Source organism: Erythranthe guttata, chromosome 5, assembly GCF_056151865.1.
Source record: "Erythranthe guttata isolate IM_541 chromosome 5, IM_541, whole genome shotgun sequence".
Classification (NCBI taxonomy): domain Eukaryota; kingdom Viridiplantae; phylum Streptophyta; class Magnoliopsida; order Lamiales; family Phrymaceae; genus Erythranthe; species Erythranthe guttata.
The window spans coordinates 16694493-16713668 of record NC_142537.1 but is presented as its reverse complement, the minus strand read 5'-3'; the positions used below and the strand labels follow the sequence as shown (position 1 = coordinate 16713668).

Sequence of the window (19176 nt, the reverse complement as noted above, 5' to 3'; positions counted from 1 at the left end):
AAACCATATAATAAGTGAGAGATAATTAAAAGTAGGAAAAACAAAATTAAGAAAAAAAAAATTTAAATCATCATCGAAATTTTTAAGTGACAGATAATACACATCATGAAAAGTTTACGAAAATATTAAAATGGAAAATCCACGGAAGTGAAATTTAAATTGAAACAAAGCGAGTACGATTCAGCCAAACGATTCTATCTTATAGCACACGTGAAACACATTTGATAGTTTATAAAAAGCTTTTGTCAACTTTCCCCTGTTTGTAATTCACAACGTTGACGTTTCAACGGATGTTCTTAATTTTGAAATTTTGAAATTTTTTTAGAAAATTTCCATCGGTTTATGAAATTTTAAAACTTATGTGATTTTCGAAATTCCAAAATTTCGAGAAATTTTGGAATTATAATAAATATTTAGATTGTAAAAATTTAGTAATTGGAACTGAAATTGATTTTGTACTTCTGATTTGTTTTCGAAAAAACTAATTTCGACCTATTACATCCGACTTTCACGCTTTGTCTAGAATAAGGAATTTAAAGTGAAGTTGGTTTGTTGTACCTAACCTTATTACTTATACAATAATATTGAAAACATCACTAAACTACCAACTCCAAAAAAATATTTCAAATGACTAATATTTTATTTCCGAGAGGTATGAGTTTTAAACACGATCTTTTATTCTTTTCTTAGATAGAAGGAATAAAGTACATAGTTGAGGGGCAAAAGTGAAATTTTACCCAAGGAAAGAAGCATGTCCACAACACAAATTTAGGCACACATGCAAGAGGCCTTTGCCTTGTGAAAATTGGACAATGTTCTGATTATTTATGGAAAAATAAAATATCCTATGATTTCAAACTAGCAAGAACCCGAGTCTTTTTGCGCATTGGACACTGTCATTGAGTATTTCTTTCAGTCCGTACTTGAACTCAAATCCCTCTTTCCTCAATTTCGACAGGTCACATTTGCTTCCTTCCCTCGGTTCACACTCGAACCTGAATTCAAATTGTAACAAGAATTAATCCGGTCTTTTTTTTTAAATCCGTAACAAGTTCAAGAACAGTCAAATCAATACAACACGCGATGAAGTGTACACTGAATAGTGATTATTGCATAAAATAAACATTTCAAGAAACATATTCTTACTTACCTTTCTTGTATCTGGCATAAGGGGTAAATTTCTTGATAGCAAATTGCGATTTCTTCAATAGTTCGACTCTCGGCAGCACAAAGAAATCGACCTTTTAGTGAATTTTTCTCAATGCAAAAAATATGGGCGTCACAAACATCTTCAATGTGCACCACAGGAACCGAACCCATCAATTCTTGCAAGAACCTTAATTCTCTTAAATACATTTGGTCACATGTTAACTGCGACAACACAAGCAGTAAACTCGAAGGTAGATACGAAAGAAGTGTTTCCCCTCCAACAAGCCCACATGCCAAACTAACCACTTCCATCTCCCATTCACTTTGTTTTTCGTTATTGTACCGTAAAATCTCTTTCTCGGATAGGGTCTTTGATTTGATATAATCCTAAAATGTAGGGAAAAAAAATATTGATCTTCAATTGGCATTCAAGTTACCTCACAAATTTAATGTAATAGTTGAATGACCATCTCAAGAAACAGCTAAGCTTTTAGTCAAATCTATCATTTAAAATATTAACTTTTTCAATAAGTCCCCCTCAAGTACAGGCGAATTATATATGAAGCATTGCATTTGAAATATTTGAAATGGGTGGCGGTGGGATTCGAACTCATGACCTTGCATTTTGGCTAGCTCTGATACTATGTTGAACTATCATTTCTACCAGAAGTTTAAGCTTATAGTGAAATGTATCGGTGAATATTAATATCTAGATCCAAATATTTACACTAAAGATTGAATTGCTAGTGAGAATAATCGGTACCAAGTCAAACTGACTGCTGTAAGTGTACGAGCGATCGAGAGGGCTCCAACAGAATTCATCCATTAGTGGTTTAAAGCAAGATCCATCTTCGGTTAGAGGTGAAGCGGCCATTAAGGAGGAAGTGTACACGAGTCGTTTCACCGTTTGCGATCTAAGGCAAGATTCAGCTATGCTTTTCACCCCTCCTACAGCTGCTTCACTTATATCCTTGGACTATAAAATAAATAAGTAATCCATAAAAATTCCTTCGAACATTCGAGAAATCTCAGGATAGGAAAAAAAAAAAACCCGACTTTTGTGTTTCGAGTATGAAGCATTGGTGTAGCCACATGAAAAACATACTGGCACCCTTCAATAGCTGTCTCAAATTCTTGAGGATTGTATATATCAGCTTCGAATAACTTTAATCTCGTCTCCGCACTCGGAAGCGACTTTAGAAGGCTCGTTTTCGACTTTTCGCCTGCATATTGTATGCAACAACACATATACAATATATTATATATACATCATACAAGAACATACAAATAAAACTAAAAGATGTAAGGAAGAAATTAAATACCCAGGTTTCGCAGTGTTGCATGGACATTATAACCTTTGTCTAATAGCTTTCTGACGAGACAAGATCCGAGGTATCCAGAAGCTCCGGTAACACAAACTATTACACCATTGCCCTTCTCCATTGAATTTAAGAAGAAACCTTTTCTTTCGTCTTACAAATTGAAATGGCTGATGCATCTTTCAAGGGCAATAGGGAATTTAAATAAAAAATAAAAAATAAAAAATAAAAAGAAATTCAAAGCTCTTTATTTTCTGAACTAACATACCTAAAAAGAAGGTACCAGTACCACCTATGACGAAAATCTGGAATGCAAGAATTAAATCCTAGCGTTCGTGTCGAACTGAATTTGGGTACGTGCAAGTTTGGACCACGTTGCTAAAAGTCGAAACATTAAAAACGACTCATGGGAGGAGTCAATTGTCATCGTCGTTACTATCTTTTTTTTTTTTTTTTTTTGGTGGTACCTGCAGTCAACCATATATGTGCACTGGGTCAACCTACACTTTCGTATAACAACTTGCAAAGGATACCAGAGACGTGCCTTACTATCATTACCGGAGACTATGATATGGTTTAATAATTAAAAAAAAAAAAAAAAAAAAGCTAATGGTGAAGTAAAACGCATATCTACATAGAATCTTTACATTCCTAACCCTTATTATAAAGTAAGGCCTCGTTTGGTAGAATGGAATTATTATTACTAATCAAGGCTAGTATTTTTATTTGATAGTGTTTTTTATACCATAATTGAAAACGAAATTTAGATTTATTTTTAAGATATAATGTTTTTAAAAATTATTATATTTTTCAATTGTCCATTGTTTTTTTCAGAGTGATTATTACGAAAACAATTTAATATAAAAAAATGGATTGTTTCATCACGTCCTTTCGTTTGATCCTAATGGTGTAGCCCGTGGGCTTTTCAGATGGGCCTTGGTAATTCGTTATAAGGATTATTCTTCATCTCAGAAATTTGTTTATTTTATCATATTTAAATTTACAAAACTTCTACCGGAAAATAAAAAATCGATGTGGTTTTTCAACGAAAGTTTTAAAAATATCAATAAATATGTCTTGATTTTAGGAAAAATAGATTCTGATAGACCAAAATATCCTTGTTTACTAATTAATGCAGAAACAGTGTTGGAGAGTTAATAAGAGTATTAATTGAAGAAAAATATGTGAGTAATGCAGTGTTGGACTTGTAAAGTGACAGATAATATGAAACAAAATAAATATGCAAAAGATATAGATATTATGGAAATGAAGTATTATTTTATTAATTAAACTCTAGTTAGGCACAATGAATACCAAAGGTATTAGTGGGAGCAACACCGAAAGTGAATCCGCCGGAAGCCGTTCTTCTGACCAAAGGCCGGATCTCCGGCGAAAGCCCATCGGATTCCGCAACTTCCGGTATGGTAGAAAGTGCAGTAGAACTTTGATCATCATAGATGGGAGCATGAGGCTTGCGGCTGTAGAAAGTAGAAGTGTAAACTTGTTGAGACTAAAATGTAGAAGTTGTGTTCTAATTAGACTTTTGCCCTAATTAATGATTGTTAATTCAAAATAATTTTTAATCTAGGGGTATTGCATATTTCCCCTTAATTTATACGTGGAATAAAATTTATATGAATTTTCTAATCTGAATTATATATCTTGAAATTTTGGCAAATTATTAATTTAACAAGACTCACATGATATATTAGAGAGCATGTGGGAAGAGTTACACGAATTAAAGTGACACCACAACGGCACAACCAATTTGATCAATAACTATTTCATCCTATGTAGCACCGAAACGAAAACAGTGCTAGGAGGAAACCGGAAATGGATACAAGGAAACGACATATTCAAAAGGGTAAATAACACTTACTTCCCTGTGTGATTATAATATCAGCACATAACTTTCTTGTGGTTTATGGGGCAGCTTCTATTAGTTTTTCCGTCAAACTTAACCGTTTGTGTCAAACGTCAAAGTATTTCTTTTGCAGATAACCCCCTTGTGCTTTCATTTTTGCAGATGACCCCATTGAAGTTTGACATACGCGGTTAAGTTTGACGAAAAAACTAACGAAAGCTACTCACCATAAACCACAAGGGGGTCATCTGCAAAATATTGTAACCACACCAGCTTAAGTGGTATTTACCCTATTCAAAAAAATGGGGATACGAAAGTTTGGGAGAAATGTATAAATATTACTTAGCTATATATAGATATATATAAGTTTTTATTAAGATATAAATTATTTTTTATATATTTTGTTTTCCTGCAAATTAGATAGCCAAGAGGTGAAGAGTGGGAGTAGATCAGAGAACGCTTCGCCTTTTCTATAGAAGGAGTCAACTGAGTTCTGAACGAATTAGCTCCTTGATAATGGCTCAATCTACATTTTGTTCACTTCCTTTTTCCGGTGGGAGCTCCAGATCAATCTTCCTCGTACGATGGCCCTGACTAAGAGAGGCCGCTTTTGTTTCAGATTCGATCCTATCTTTTGTGCCTTAAACCGAGTGTCAGTTCAAAAATGCATGGGTCGGCAGGCGGGGCGAGACTCACTGGGTCGGCACTACTAACCAAGCCCAGTTCTCGCCGACAGGCGATGGTAGCTTGCAATTTTTATGTTTCCAACTTTGTCTACATGTTGATACAAACACATTCAAAATAAATCTTACGATTAACTATCAATTTGCAGTTGATCATTAAATCATGTAAATAATTAGGGAGACAACAAAAATATTTGAAAATTAGCTATTCAAAAATGTTTCTAACTTTTTAAAAATTGCAAAATGACCTCAATAAGGTGTCTGACAGGTGTCATCGAGTATCCAACACGAAACATATCCAAAACACGCAAACACTAAGAAGTTGAAGTTTCCGTACTACATAGATTTCATCACACGAAAAAAGTAAAAATAAAAATGATTGAAATAGTGGCATCAGAATATTTGAATTATGGAGCCATAAATTTCACAGACTGTACCAAACCAGCATTTAAAATGTTCTATTCCAAACGCTCTTTATGAGTTATGATCAATGCCCATATTAATTGGTAGGTTGGTTGCCTGTGCATCAGGTCATAAATAACTTACTATGTTAATACAGTTCTTTAAAAAATTATTTAATTAGGATGAATTATAATATTACTATTAAATTTTTAACTTATTAAGATAAACATTATCCAAATTTAAAAATTAGATGGTATTTGCAAATCAAGAATAAAATTCATGGAGATAAATGTCATTCACAAGTAAAGAATTTTTTTTATTTTTTTTTATTCTTTTTTATAACGAAGGAACCTTCAACCAACTATTTAGCACAAATACATAAGAACCTGAACTTCAGTAGAATTTATTGCATTTAATGCCAATGTTATTGAATTACTAAAGAACTCCTATTATTATTTTATTGGTTAATTAAACTCCTCTCATAATGAATTTTTGTTTTATCAAATAAGCCCCTAAAACAGCGAGTTTAATTATTTTATGAGATAGCTAATTAAAAAACAAGTATTATTGATGAGTGGCTTAATTTCATTTTACACACTTGAAATGCAGTATTTTGCCACTTTGCATCCTTAAAAAAAATTAATAACACTTTGCACCCTCGTAACAAAAAAAAAAAAAAAAAAAAAACGTTCACAATACACCATAACTTGAATATTTGGATAATGTCATTTGTTTATTGGTTTTCTTTATTGGTGCAAAATAAAAAATTAAAATTATTATTTTCTTCTACCTCCAATATAATTTCGAGTTAAAAAATGGGAAAAATAAAAAAATCACAACGAATTAATTACTGAAAAAACTACATTTTCTTACCAAAATAATAAATTTTTCTCACTAAATCATTCGATTAATAAATTTTTTATTGTTATTAGTGCAAATATTTGGTAGAAATCTTTGAAAGAGATATAATTTTTAAATAAATTGATTACAAATTAGCTGATGGTTTTCTTTTTGACTTTTGTTTTCTCTAAAATTTATTCTTGTGATTTTTTTTAATATGCTATGAAATGTATTTTTATTTATGTAGTTTACAGTTTAGAAATGATTAACGAATATAAAAACAATTATTATACATTTGGATCTGAAAAAAAAACCACTAAAATATTAAATTACCTTCATTAGCTCTAAAAATTAGATCTGAGTTGCATTATGTATGAATTATTGTATTTTAAGGGTGAAACACACTATTAATTTTTTTCGGAGGTACAGAGTGTCAAAAAACTACATTTAAGGGTGCCAAAATGGGATAAAACAAATTAATATTAGAAGTTCTCTAATTATCAGAAAAACTATTATATGATTAAAACTACTTTACAGTTTACACATGATTACATGAGAATAATCTCCACATAATTAACATATATAATTAATTAATTAATTAAAGTCTAATTAACGATCAGACACAATGAATACCAATATTATTAAAACCTCTGGGAGCAGCAGTGAAAGTGAATCTGTCGGAAGCTGTTCTTCCGACCAAGGACCTGATCTCCGGCGAGAGCCCATCGGATTCTGCAACTTCCGGGATAGTAGAAAGCTCCGAAGAGCTCCGATCATCATCAACAACGTAAAACCCTTCCTTGGAAAAACTTGAATTATTATTATTATTATTTTTGTTGTTGTTTTTGGGCCGGAAAAATGATCGGATGAGCCTGTGAAGAGACCGGGAAATCTTCGACGACGTGGGTTTCTTGTTCTCCGGCGGCGGTGGTGGCGGCGGCGCACGGCGGTGGGATAGGTGGGGCATGGACATGGATCTTGAAGAAGATAGTATGGCCGAGTCGAGTTGCCTTTCGAATGATTTCAACTCGAACGAGTCGTAGAGAGAGCTGCCACAATCCCATATTACATGCTTTTTCGATATATTTTGTTTCTCCATTTTCTTCTTCGTTAGGGTTAAAAACTTAAAAGAAAGATTTACAGAAAATAGGAAATATTTATGTAGAGTAGATATGGGGGGTGGGGTGGGGTTGGGGGGGGGGGGGGGGGTTCGGTTTGTTTTATGGTGGGTGAGAAGTAAACGTGTTGGGTTGAAGAAAAAAGGGTTTATATTTTCACGTATTTTGAATATACACCACAAGCTCGTCTCTGCTCGTGATGTACATACACATTTTGTATGTATAGGTTTGTGCGGTAAACTTTGCATTAATGAAAGTTGCCGTGGAACTCGGGATAATGCTCGTCGTATTTTTTATTATTTTTCGAAATATAATTTTAGGAACATTGCAATACCTAGTTATTTACATCGAATGAATTTGGACTGTAAATTTGATTAAGCACAATACACATAGGTATGTGTGATTATGTGTAGATTTAAGACTCAAATTCACATGTATAAATAACCCAATGTAACATCTAATATTCTAATTTATTATATATGTTGTTATTAATTATTCTGATTTCTGATATATATCTCTAATTTTAGGTTCACGATTAAAGTGGTCGTTTGTTTGTATATATATATATATATATATATATATATATATATATATATATATATATATATATATATATATATATATATAAAAGGGTAAATTCCACTTTACCTCCTTGTACTCTGCTCGAGAGTCACTTAACCCCCTCGTACTCTCAATTTTCCCGATGTACTCCCCTTACTCGTACAATTTCCCAATACAGCCCTCTCAGTCAACTTTTTTCAATTTTGACTCTGACGCTGTTTGGTCAACTCTGTAAATTACAAAATTGTCACTGCCTAAACATCATTTCTTCTGCGTCAACATTATCGTTTTTTCTTCTTCCACCACTCCCCCTTACAAGATATCCCAAAATTGAAGCCCTAATCAAGAACAAAAAAATGATTGATCATCATCTGATGTCTAATCAAGACCGGTTGGAATCGATCAATTTTTGGGTCTTGATTTTTGCTGAGTTAGGGCTTCAATTCGGGGATATCTTGTAAGGGGAGTGGTGGAAAAAGAAACGATAATGTTGACGGAGAAGAAACGATGTTTAGGCAGTGGCAATTTTGTAATTTACAGAGTTGACCAAACGGCGTCAAAGTCAAAATTGAAAAAAGTTGACGGAGAGAGCTGTATTGGAAAATTATATGACTACAGGGGGGTACATCGAGAAAATTGAGAGTACGAGGGGGTTAAGTGACTCCCGGGCAGAGTACAAGGGGGTAAAGTGGAATTTACTCTATTAATAATATAGGAATGAAAATCAGATAGATTGGATCTTAGTGAATGCGTTTGAAATATATATATTTTTTTTCAAAAATGAAAAATGAATTTCAATTTCATGCTAAAGAATTAATAAAAAAAATGAAATTAAAATATTCTTTTCTTGACTCACAATGAAACTACTTGCTTCCAAGATCGGAATATAATAAAAAATAATATATTTAATGTTAAATGTCCGACATGAAATAGTTTTAAATCAAAATCATATTATGGTTTATGGGCTAATCATGAATTGATAGATGCCACACGACACGCGGCAATATGCAAGTAATGCAAGAAAAGGATCTAATGGGTATTAATTAATCTAACAATTATTTAATTATAAATATTAAATACAATTAGACCAGATATTATAAAGTCTTTATCGTTAACTCGTTAATGCGTAAGCGTAACAGACACGCGTTTGAAACGGTCTGCAATTAAGGGATTCACATGACAATTTCTTATAAATTAATTACACATTTTTGGTTCCTAAGAAAGCTTTTGCTGTAGTAACACACTGTCCACACTGTCGGCCAATTCTTTTCTACGTTATCCCTAATTAATTTCAGTCGGTTATATCAACTATATATTGTTTTACGGAAAAAAATTCATTATGTAGGTTAATTTGACATAGTAAAAGTGGATTTGTAACGCTATACATAATTAGGGGTGATTCAAATCAAGGGCGGAACCACGTGGGGCCTAGGGGTGCTCCCGCCCCTGCAAAAAGAAAATTATCACATATTTTTTATTACTTTTTTTTAATTGCATTTTGGTATTTATTTATTAAGTTTAATGAAAAGTACAGTTTGCACCCCTAAACTATAGGACTTGTCACAAACACCTTCTTGAACTACAAAACGTAACAAAATGATCATTTTGTGATCCTTCCGTTTACAATATATTTGTTAATGATGACGCGGTATGTTGACTTTCTTAATTATAACTGATTTTTTTATGGCGCCATTTGGTTATATCCTCGTCGCAGTCCACAACAATTTATTCTCTCGCTCTATCCGCTTAACCCAGACGCAAACCACTGCTCTGATTTGCGCAGGCTTCTATTGCTTCCCGAATTGGTTGATTTAGTTGGAAATTTGGGATTTCGAATCGAGGGAGACGACGCAGCGGGGGACTTTGAGGTTGTAGAAACAGAGGCGAAAGTGGTGAGATTAAAGAAGAGCTTGACGTTGGGACTATCAAAGAAGAGATTCACATAGAAGTGGGTGAGGTGGTGGCCAGGAGAGAGGCTGGCGACGAGATGTTTGTGGTGCCAGTGGGTTTTTATGCTCAATATTTGATTTTGGAAGAAGATGTGATTACTATGGTTGTACTCAAAGGTACAACCCGATAATGAAAACATATTTTAATGACAAAATGGTAAATGCACACATATACTAACGGTATTAATTTTTTGACGGTTGACTGAAAACACTAGGGGTCATTTTGTTACGTTTCGGAGTGCAAAAGGGTGTTTATGACAACCCCTATAGTTCAAGGGTGTAAACTGTACTTTCCCCTTAAATTTATAGATTTTGACCCTCCTAAGATTCAAAATTTGTACACTTTTAGCGCATAAATTTTTTTTTTTCCTTCTCTTTATTCATCCCATATTTTGAGCCTCCAACTAAAAGCCCATGGGTCCGCCCCTCATTGTAATTATCCAAACATAAAAGGGTTTATTTTTGTAATTTGACATTACCTTAAGGGTACCGTAATTTGCCGTATAGAGAACTATCTGTTATGTTTCACGTGACACTACAAAATTTCCACCTATCATAAATATTAACAAGAAGAAATTCCCCATGTTATAAATATTATGGCAAATTACGCTCACTCTCCTGACATAAGGTTAAGTTACGAAAAAACTCTTCTTATTTGGATAATTACAACCACCCCTAAACTATGTATGTTCGTACAAAAAAATCACTCATCTATTAGGCAACACCATATAGATAGACGTGTAAGACAATACATAGTTGAAAGGATAATTGTAACTACGCAAACATGAGGGAGATTTTTGTAATTATTAACAAATTACCCCCAAAAACGCACCACAACATTACCATATAAATCATGTGTATATATATTTCACAATAATAATGTGAGAGTACAATCAAAATAAAACTCTAAGAACATACACAAATTAACCTTATCCAAAACATATTACCCTCGTAAATCGAATAAAAAAACTCGATATATATATATATATATATATATATATATATATATATATATATATATATATATATATATATATATATATATATATATATATATATATATATATAATCGTAACTATTTTATCATTTCCATCAACAAATCGTTCCAAGAATCGATCGGGCCAGGCAAACACCAATGCAGACAATCGTTAACCACCTTCGCATTCTCATCATCACCAAACGGCTGATAAAATCTATACGGGCCCGGATGCCCATCGGGCCTCAAAAGCGAAAGCGGGCCAACATCCAAAAGCATAAGCTTCACTCCATTTTCATAAGCCTTGACCGAAGCCTTTGCAAACTCCTCCAACTCTATTGCACGAAGAATCTTGGTCAACTCGTTCCAGTCAAACTCGCCTTGCTTAGCTGGCACTTTTCTCCCGCAGGTCCCACCACTAAACCACTCCCCGTTTTCGAAATGGCTCGGTGTGGAAGTTCTGTAAAACACTGTGCCGTTGTTTTTGTTATTCGACTCGATAATATAGTCGAAAACTTTTCTGATGACTTTTCGATAAGCGAAGTTTATCCCGAGTTCTGTGATGTTGCTTCTTTTGGGGCAGTAGTGGCATCCGAGTATGGTGTCGTTTTCGTAATAAATGGTGGATTTTACAAACCATTTGCCGCTCGAAAATATAATGTAATCCAAGTCTTTGTAGTGGTGGGTCCAGTTCTTGTCTAGCTTATCGAGATGGAGCTCAATTTCTGACGTGGAAACTCCGTTCATGTCTTCAAAAATCGCGGCTTCGGCTAAGAAAGGAGACCAGATTACCGAGAGAGTGAAGTTGTGTGACGGGAATATCCATTTTCGAGACCGGTAATTTTCGTCGTGGTAAATTTCGACTGCTTTTTCGACCTGGGGATAAGAAATTTGCTTAAGACATGTGTAATATCAAGAATCGAATATTTATATTATTATTTCACTCGGAATATTTTCCATTTTCGCCCTTGTATGATAGAAATAGCTTCGGTTATCTAGGCAAAATAACGTCTAATAGCGAGTTTAGTGCAATTAGTAGCCCTGTGTTATATTGAATTGTTAAAAGACTACCTCATATTATTTTATTGGTGAAAAAACCCTATGGTTTAATTTTTTTTACCAATTAGTACCCCTGTTTAGGGGGTTGTGTGCTAAAAAAAAGAATCATAGGGGTGTTTTTGCCAACAAAACAACACAGGGGTACTAATTGCAATAAACCCATCTAATAACATCTAGCAAATTAGTTACCACCAAAAAAAAACAGTTGACAGCATGGTTAATTCACTTAATTGTATTCAGATCCATGTGTTTACTCTAATTGTTAAAAAAATTCCCCGTGTTATACATATTATTAGTAAAAACCCCTACGATTCAATTTTATTAGCAAACTACCCCCTAAAAAAGCATGATTTAGGGGGTTGTGTGCTAACAAAATTGAACCACAGGGGGGTTCTTGCTAATACGTATAACACAAGGATATTTTTAGCAATTCGATATAACACAAAGGTGCCGAATGCAATAAACTCATATATATACTCTGCATTATCACCATTTGTGATTATGGCAAAACCATTGGCATAACAAAAGAAAGAACAAGAAATAGATTTCACCGAATGAAATCAACTGTATTTATACGATATATAGAGTTTATTTATTATTATTTATTTATTTATTTACCATTGAGAGTAGGCAGAGCAACGATTGGACGTGGTTCCGTGAAATAGAATCGCCAATGAGAGCCCAGCTTTTATTCCTCATTAAATCAAGAAACCTCACAGGATCGAATTGAGGCGAATCGCAATCACGGGGCTTCCACTTCCAGTGAAGATAGCCTCTGTCAGGCCTTCCGTTTTTCAGACAATTCTGATGTTGCTCGATAAAGCTACAGCTGTTGTTTGTGTACAAAGGTTCTCCCTTGTAAGGAACCCAATCCCCCGTAAAAATATCGCATTTTTCTTTGTTTTGTTCGGATTTCGCATCATTTCCTGTGCATTATCAAAATGAGTAGCGTTTATTAATCAATAGTTTGTTAATATATTACATAATCCGTATTTTAAGGTTAATTAATTGCGAATAAATTACACTCCAAAGGATTTATAATTGCAAAACCCAAATAAAAAATAACAACATATTATTATACACCTAATCCTACTTAATCTACTGACTCGTATGGTTACCTATATCGGATAAGTTTAATTTAGATGAGATTGGATTAATTCACTACTGACTAATTAATTAATTAGTATGATATTTGGTATGTAAGATTAGATCTTGTACTAAATTCTTTTTTTTTTTTTTTTTTTTGATAATGCAGGAACCCGCAGCCAACCATATAGGTGCACTGGGTAAATTCTGGTATTATATGTGATTTGTCTATGATACCTTTTATTTAATAAAATTAACATGTAGTTTGAAGGATAAAATAGTACTTTACTTGTTTAATCACCCCTCATTAAATTAATCCCGGGGGGGGGGGGGGGGGGGGGGGGGGGTGCTACTACTTTAAGGCTTCGTTTGGTTGCCAAGATAAGCCATGATTAACTATAAGCCAATAAATTGTCGGGTCGACCCGCCAAAATTATATAATCATGGCTGATCTTGCCCTATTTTGCCTTCTAATGAATTTTTTTTGTTGTTGTACATTACAAGCTCCAATAAAATAATTGGGTTTCATTAGATTATTTAATCTTATTTTGACTAATCTTATCTTGACAACTAAGCGAGACCTAAGGAAATAGTAACATTTAGTAGCGGACTTTGATTTTAGTAGCGGGTTACAGAAAGTGTATATCTCGCCAACCAAATGTGTTACTAACCCCTACTATTTAGTTAGTCCCTACTATTTAGTTAGTAGAAGCTTACAACGATAACCAAATGAGTTATGTTTAAATATAAGTGTCGTTTTGATTAGGCATAGATTTATTAAGAAAATTAATAAATATGGATAGACTTTTATAAGAAGAAAAAATATATATAATGTGACTAAAACACCCTTATCATTAATTAACTTTTCCACTAATCCTCCATCGACTAATTAAGAGTAATTAGGGCGAAATTGAGAAGAAAAAAAATAGTTAATGCATCAGCATCAACATTTGTCAAATGAAGCCAGAGATGGTATTATTTATGATAACATAATATTTGCTGATCGACAACAAATTATTGGAAATACCAAACACGAAACAAAGTCCAATTATTTAGTTAATCATGCTAATCTCCCTAACCAAACAAGGGATCATTTTAGTTAATTATAATTTATAGCATTTACACCATAAATTAAATACAGTACAGAAAAAAAAAAACAAAAAAAGAAAGTAATAAAAATCTGACCTTGGAGAGGGATTTGATCGGAATTTAGTTCAGTACCGACAGAAAAAACAGAGGGTGGTGGAATCAGAAGAAAGGGGGTTTCTGTAACTGGAGAAAAGTCGGAGGACCGATTGTGAAAAAACCTAAATGCAAGACCCACAAGAAGAATCGAAACCCCCAATTTTACAGCAAAGTAATTGTGAGTGTGGAGTGATTCCCACCATCGTTTCCAACTGTACATTATCTTCTTCACCATTTCCCAGATTAATTTGTTTTTTTTTTTTCACTCTGTCAAAAAAAGTAGGGATCTTGTTTATGTATTTTCTCCGACATTGATTTTGTTTGGGGATTCGATTTCATTACAGCACAAATGTTCTGGTTTTTAGAGAGAGAAACAAATAATAAAGTAATTGATGAGGTCTCATCCCATCTCATGCGGCATTAGCCGACAAACACATTATGGCGCAAGAAAGCACCACCGCTTCCCTCCACCCTTTCTTCCTTTATTTTTTCATTTTTTTTATTTTTCTTTTGGCTCTTGTCCTTTTCTTCTTCTGGGAAACAAAATACACTTTTTACCCCTCACGTTTACCTTAATTTCATTTTTAGACCACTTTATTAAAAGAAAAACAGATTTAGTTCCTTTATTAAAAGAAAAACAGATTTATTTCAACGATTTAACATTTTTTGGCATTTCCATCAATTTGCTGTTTTATCATTAGTTAAGGCGGTGATAGGCACATGCTAGAATCTGTTAGGTACTACTAGAAAGGACCAAAGTGTTGATTTTTGGGGTAAATTATGAAAACCCCCTAAACTTAGGCTAAATAATGAAAAACACCCCACCTATCCGTAATAACTAAAATCCCCCTCTGATTAACTGTTGATCGAGTTTTTTAACAGAAAATGTGTACAGTCTATTATACCTTATTTAAATAGGTGAGAGAAATAAAAGGTAATTACGAATAGGTGGGGTGTATTTTGTTATTTAACCTAAGTTCAGGGGTTTTCATAATTTACCCTCATTTATAAACATGAGGGACTAAATTTTTTATTTTTTTTATGAACAAGGACCAAACATGAATATTTTTGTTGGATTCTCAAACTTGAACCATTTTGCTTGTTTTCAATCACTATTTTTTCTAGTGTGAATCAATTGTAAATTAAAACAAGTATAGAAAATTCAAGAAGCAAACCACCATAGTCTGTTGCATGACCAGGGCCGGCCCTGCAGTTTTGAATGCCCTGGGTGAACACGACAAAATGTGCCCCTAATAAAATAAATTAACGAAAAAGAGTACCCAATCGTTTATCATTACAAAAAACAAAAAAAAAAAGGTTCATCTACTAATTATTTATCTTCTATAAACTAAAATTTTATAGCCGAAGAGCCACCATTTTGTCCTTCAAGTAGCCAATTACCTACAAGAATAAACCAGTAGTTAGATGAATCATAGAAGATGTCTTCGAGTTGCACATTTAGAGGCAAAATCATCAATGATATCAGCATATTGAATATTTTCCAACATATCTTTTTCAATAGATAAAATTGCTAATGCATTCATTCTACTTTGGGTCATTGTGGTACGCAAGTAGGATTTTAATAATTTCAATTTTGAAAAGCTTCTCTTGGCAGATGCTACAGTTACGGGTATCGTCAACAATATTCTATAAGCAATCATGACATGCGGAAACATATCCATCTTTTTTACAAACTCTAATATTTGTATAGCGGCCCATGGCTTATTCTATCATATGATTCATTCGGTAACATCACTCGTAACACTTCTAATTTTGAACATAAACATTTTGCATCAATATCAGAAGCATCACCATGCTTCAAAGAATTTTCAAGTTTCACACAAGCATTCATCAAATCACCATCATCCAATGAAATCAATTTCGTAACATTAAATAAGAAACCAAATATAGATTCAAAGTATGCAATTGTTCAAACCTGCTATTCAATTGATTTTAAAAAGAAAATAATCAATTCTAAAAGATTCTCCGGCAGATTGATTTTCTCTTTCATTATTAGAAACCTCGTCGAAGTTTCTTTTTCTACAAATTTTACGTTTCTCATGAAAAAGGGGTTCAACTACTAGTTCGTAAGCTATGTTTTTTGCCTCAATTATGGCAGAAGCAAACCCGTTTTCTCTATATAATTCAAAAAATGAAAGAAGTCCGGCCAATTGTTTTACAGCAATGTCAAGACGCATGTCCTCGGAATGTAATTTTTTGCTGACTAAGTTAATTTTATGCAAAATATCATGCCAAATCACCAAACTTAAAATAAATTCAAAACTTGAAAGTTCACTGGATGCTAAAGTTTCGGCATCTCTACTTAATTTCGCATCCTCACTGATTTCTACCAACTTAAACAAAGCTTCTCTAATTTTAGAGGCTTGAGTTTTTATTGTTTTTACAGATTCAATATGACTTTCCCATCTTGTTGTAGACAGTGATTTCAAAGTTAATTCATCAACATACTCAAGCAAAACATTTCAACTCTTTGTAGAATTAGCAAATACGTTGTATATGCATTGACATGCTCCAAAAAATGATTTTGCTCTAACACAAGAATTTGCCATATCACAAACAACTAAATTGAGACAATGAAACCACATGGCAAATAAAATGCTCTAGAATTAATATCAAGCAATCTTTTTTACACACCTTGATTGAAATAATTTATGTTCCCGAATTCGTTTAATACAGAGGTGTTATCTTAAGTGTTATGACACTTGAACAAACATGCAGCGGAAATATAAAGATAAAAGAACAATACTCGGATTTAAAAATGTTCACAAGTAAAGACTTGTGAACTTGCCCTTTACATGACAGAAAAATTATATTAAAATCAGTATTCCAAGAATACAAACGGAAGAGGTGCGAAAACTTCTTCCTTATGAATGAATCATTCTCATGATCATTCTTACAATCAAATCTAGATACTAAAAGAAAAATATTAAAAATTCTAGATTTCAAAGAATGTACTCATAAGGAGTACGTACAACAGATCCTAGAAACACACTAAAATTCTCGAGATTAAAACTTCAGCACTCTTTTTGTTTCTTCGAAATCTGTACAATTCTTGAGTCTTGAGTTTGGTATTTATAGACTTTCCAAGCTTCCACTACTCAGCCCATGATCTGCAAGAAAACCAACCACAAGAGCACTCAAGAAAATGGGTTAGTGGGTTAGCTAGGAAGTTAGAATAAAATCCACAATTAAACCCACTAAGCACTACTTAGCCCACTAAGTCATAACACTTAGTCCACTAAGTCATAACTAAAATTTAGTTTGAAAGTAAGAGAGTTAAAAACACTTTTGTTTAAAGAACAACGCTTTTCAAACTCCCCATTTTTAACTTTCTGATCAAAACTAAATTTTAGCTAAAACTCCCCCTGAGATATTGCTTGAACTCCCCCTGAATTTGATAATAAACAATATATAAAAAAAAATCAATTCAAAAACAAATTCAGCAAGATAGTTCAACACAAATTAAAAGAAAGGAAATAACCAAATGCAGTCCTAAACAAAAGTTTCAGAGAGAAAAAAATAAAAACAGAACAAAATCCAAATATTGTTCATGAAAACAATTAAAGTAGAATATCCAAAGTCTCCAAAGTCTCCTCAGTATCAGCTGCTGCTCCTCCATCACTAGCACTGGATCCACTGCTTTCCTCTGCTCCTTGAGCTTCACCCTCATTCTTTGCTCCTTCTTCATTAACTCCTTGTTCTCTGCCTCTGGCATCCAAAAGGTGAGAAGTTCCTGCTTCAGCTTCATGACCTTTTTCTCCCCCTTTTTGATCAGAAAGAGCCTGTTGGAGCATGTCCACCATGGACTGATGATAGGTAATCTGAGCTAGAGAGTGAGTAAGCTGTTGTAACAAGAGATCTCTAGGAACAGACACAAGAATGTTATGAGTGTTGTCAACATTAGGAGCAACACCTTCAGTACCAAGATTATTTTGACCTGATTCAGTTGAGAGAAAATTATCTCCATTCCAGGGAAGATCTTGGACATGAGGAGCTCTTAGAAAATTTTGAGAAACAGTGATCATGCCTTGTGGAGTGTGAAGATATTCTGAGTCATCTTGGCCCAAGTTTTGAGAGAGTAAAATGGAATAGATGAGAGAAGGATAAGGAAGATGAGTAGAGGGTGAAATTTTCTGGGCAAGATGACCAATAGTATTAAAGAACAGTTTGCCAAAATCAACTGGTAATCCTATCCCCAATTTGTACATGAGTACGGCATGAGTTTTAGTTACCAAAGAGACATTTTTGGATGGAATCCAATTCATCACTGTGAGTCTAAACAAGACAGAATAAAAAGCAGTGAGTTGAGAAACCTTGAATTTTCTGGGGTGTGCAGGCCACCTTCTTAAACGGTTTCCAGAAATAACTTTACAAACCTCAGTAAAATCACCATAATTATCCTCATCAATCACAGTAGGAGTTTGTAAGTGAGAGTTGATAATTTTGGGAGAAAAGGAGAAGATGGAATTTCGCACAAAAACTTTGCCAAAGTTTGGAGAGTTTTTCTTTAAAAAAGAGGTTTGAAAATTGGCATAAAATTCCTTCACAACAGTGGGATCATAGGAGCAAGCAATCTCAACTAGGCTAAGAATTTTTCTTTGATGAAGAAAAGCAGTAATCCTATGCCTATCAAATTCTTCCTTGGAAATTTTCTTTTCCTCTATGAATTGACAATTCATGACTTGAGGACTCAAACTTGAATCAGATTCAAAATAAAAATTAGGACTGAAGGCATTGTTTACCTCAAAAGGGGTTGACAAATTCTTCCCATCCAAGTCTGGTTCTTCTTCTTCTGAGGAGTCCTCATCTTCTGAATCTTCAAGCTCATCAGGGACGTATGCTGGTTCAGGTGATGCAACAGGTGGGGCAACATCTTCTTCCTGCTGAGAAGAGTCTTCAGAGGATTCAGTGTCTGAATCTGAGGAGGGCAGATTTTTGCGAAAATTAGCTAGAGGAACCTCCCA

The 19176-nt window shown here is 33.7% G+C and overlaps 3 protein-coding genes across 3 annotated transcripts; all 3 read right to left on the bottom strand.

The window, feature by feature from the left end:
• Window positions 1–621: 621 nt before the first annotated feature.
• On the bottom strand, window positions 622–3073 carry LOC105955120 (NADPH HC-toxin reductase 1). The gene is made up of 6 exons (XM_088817822.1): window positions 2737–3073; window positions 2472–2647; window positions 2206–2372; window positions 1913–2125; window positions 1151–1536; window positions 622–995 (listed from the first exon to the last, which is right to left on the bottom strand). The coding sequence occupies exons 2-6, from the start codon at window positions 2590–2592 to the stop codon at window positions 854–856; spliced, it is 1029 nt and encodes a 342-aa protein (XP_088673948.1). The 5' UTR covers window positions 2593–2647; window positions 2737–3073; the 3' UTR covers window positions 622–853.
• A 3669-nt stretch (window positions 3074–6742) lies between these two features.
• Window positions 6743–7415, bottom strand: LOC148770780 (uncharacterized). Its single transcript, XM_088818274.1, has one exon. It carries the CDS (start codon window positions 7354–7356, stop codon window positions 6874–6876), a length of 483 nt encoding a protein of 160 aa, XP_088674400.1. The 5' UTR covers window positions 7357–7415; the 3' UTR covers window positions 6743–6873.
• A 3521-nt stretch (window positions 7416–10936) lies between these two features.
• LOC105955068 (protein trichome birefringence-like 23) lies at window positions 10937–14636 on the bottom strand. The gene is made up of 3 exons (XM_012978767.2): window positions 14192–14636; window positions 12539–12846; window positions 10937–11737 (listed from the first exon to the last, which is right to left on the bottom strand). Exons 1-3 carry the CDS (start codon window positions 14424–14426, stop codon window positions 10961–10963), a joined length of 1320 nt encoding a protein of 439 aa, XP_012834221.2. The 5' UTR covers window positions 14427–14636; the 3' UTR covers window positions 10937–10960.
• Between the last annotated feature and the right edge of the window lie 4540 nt (window positions 14637–19176).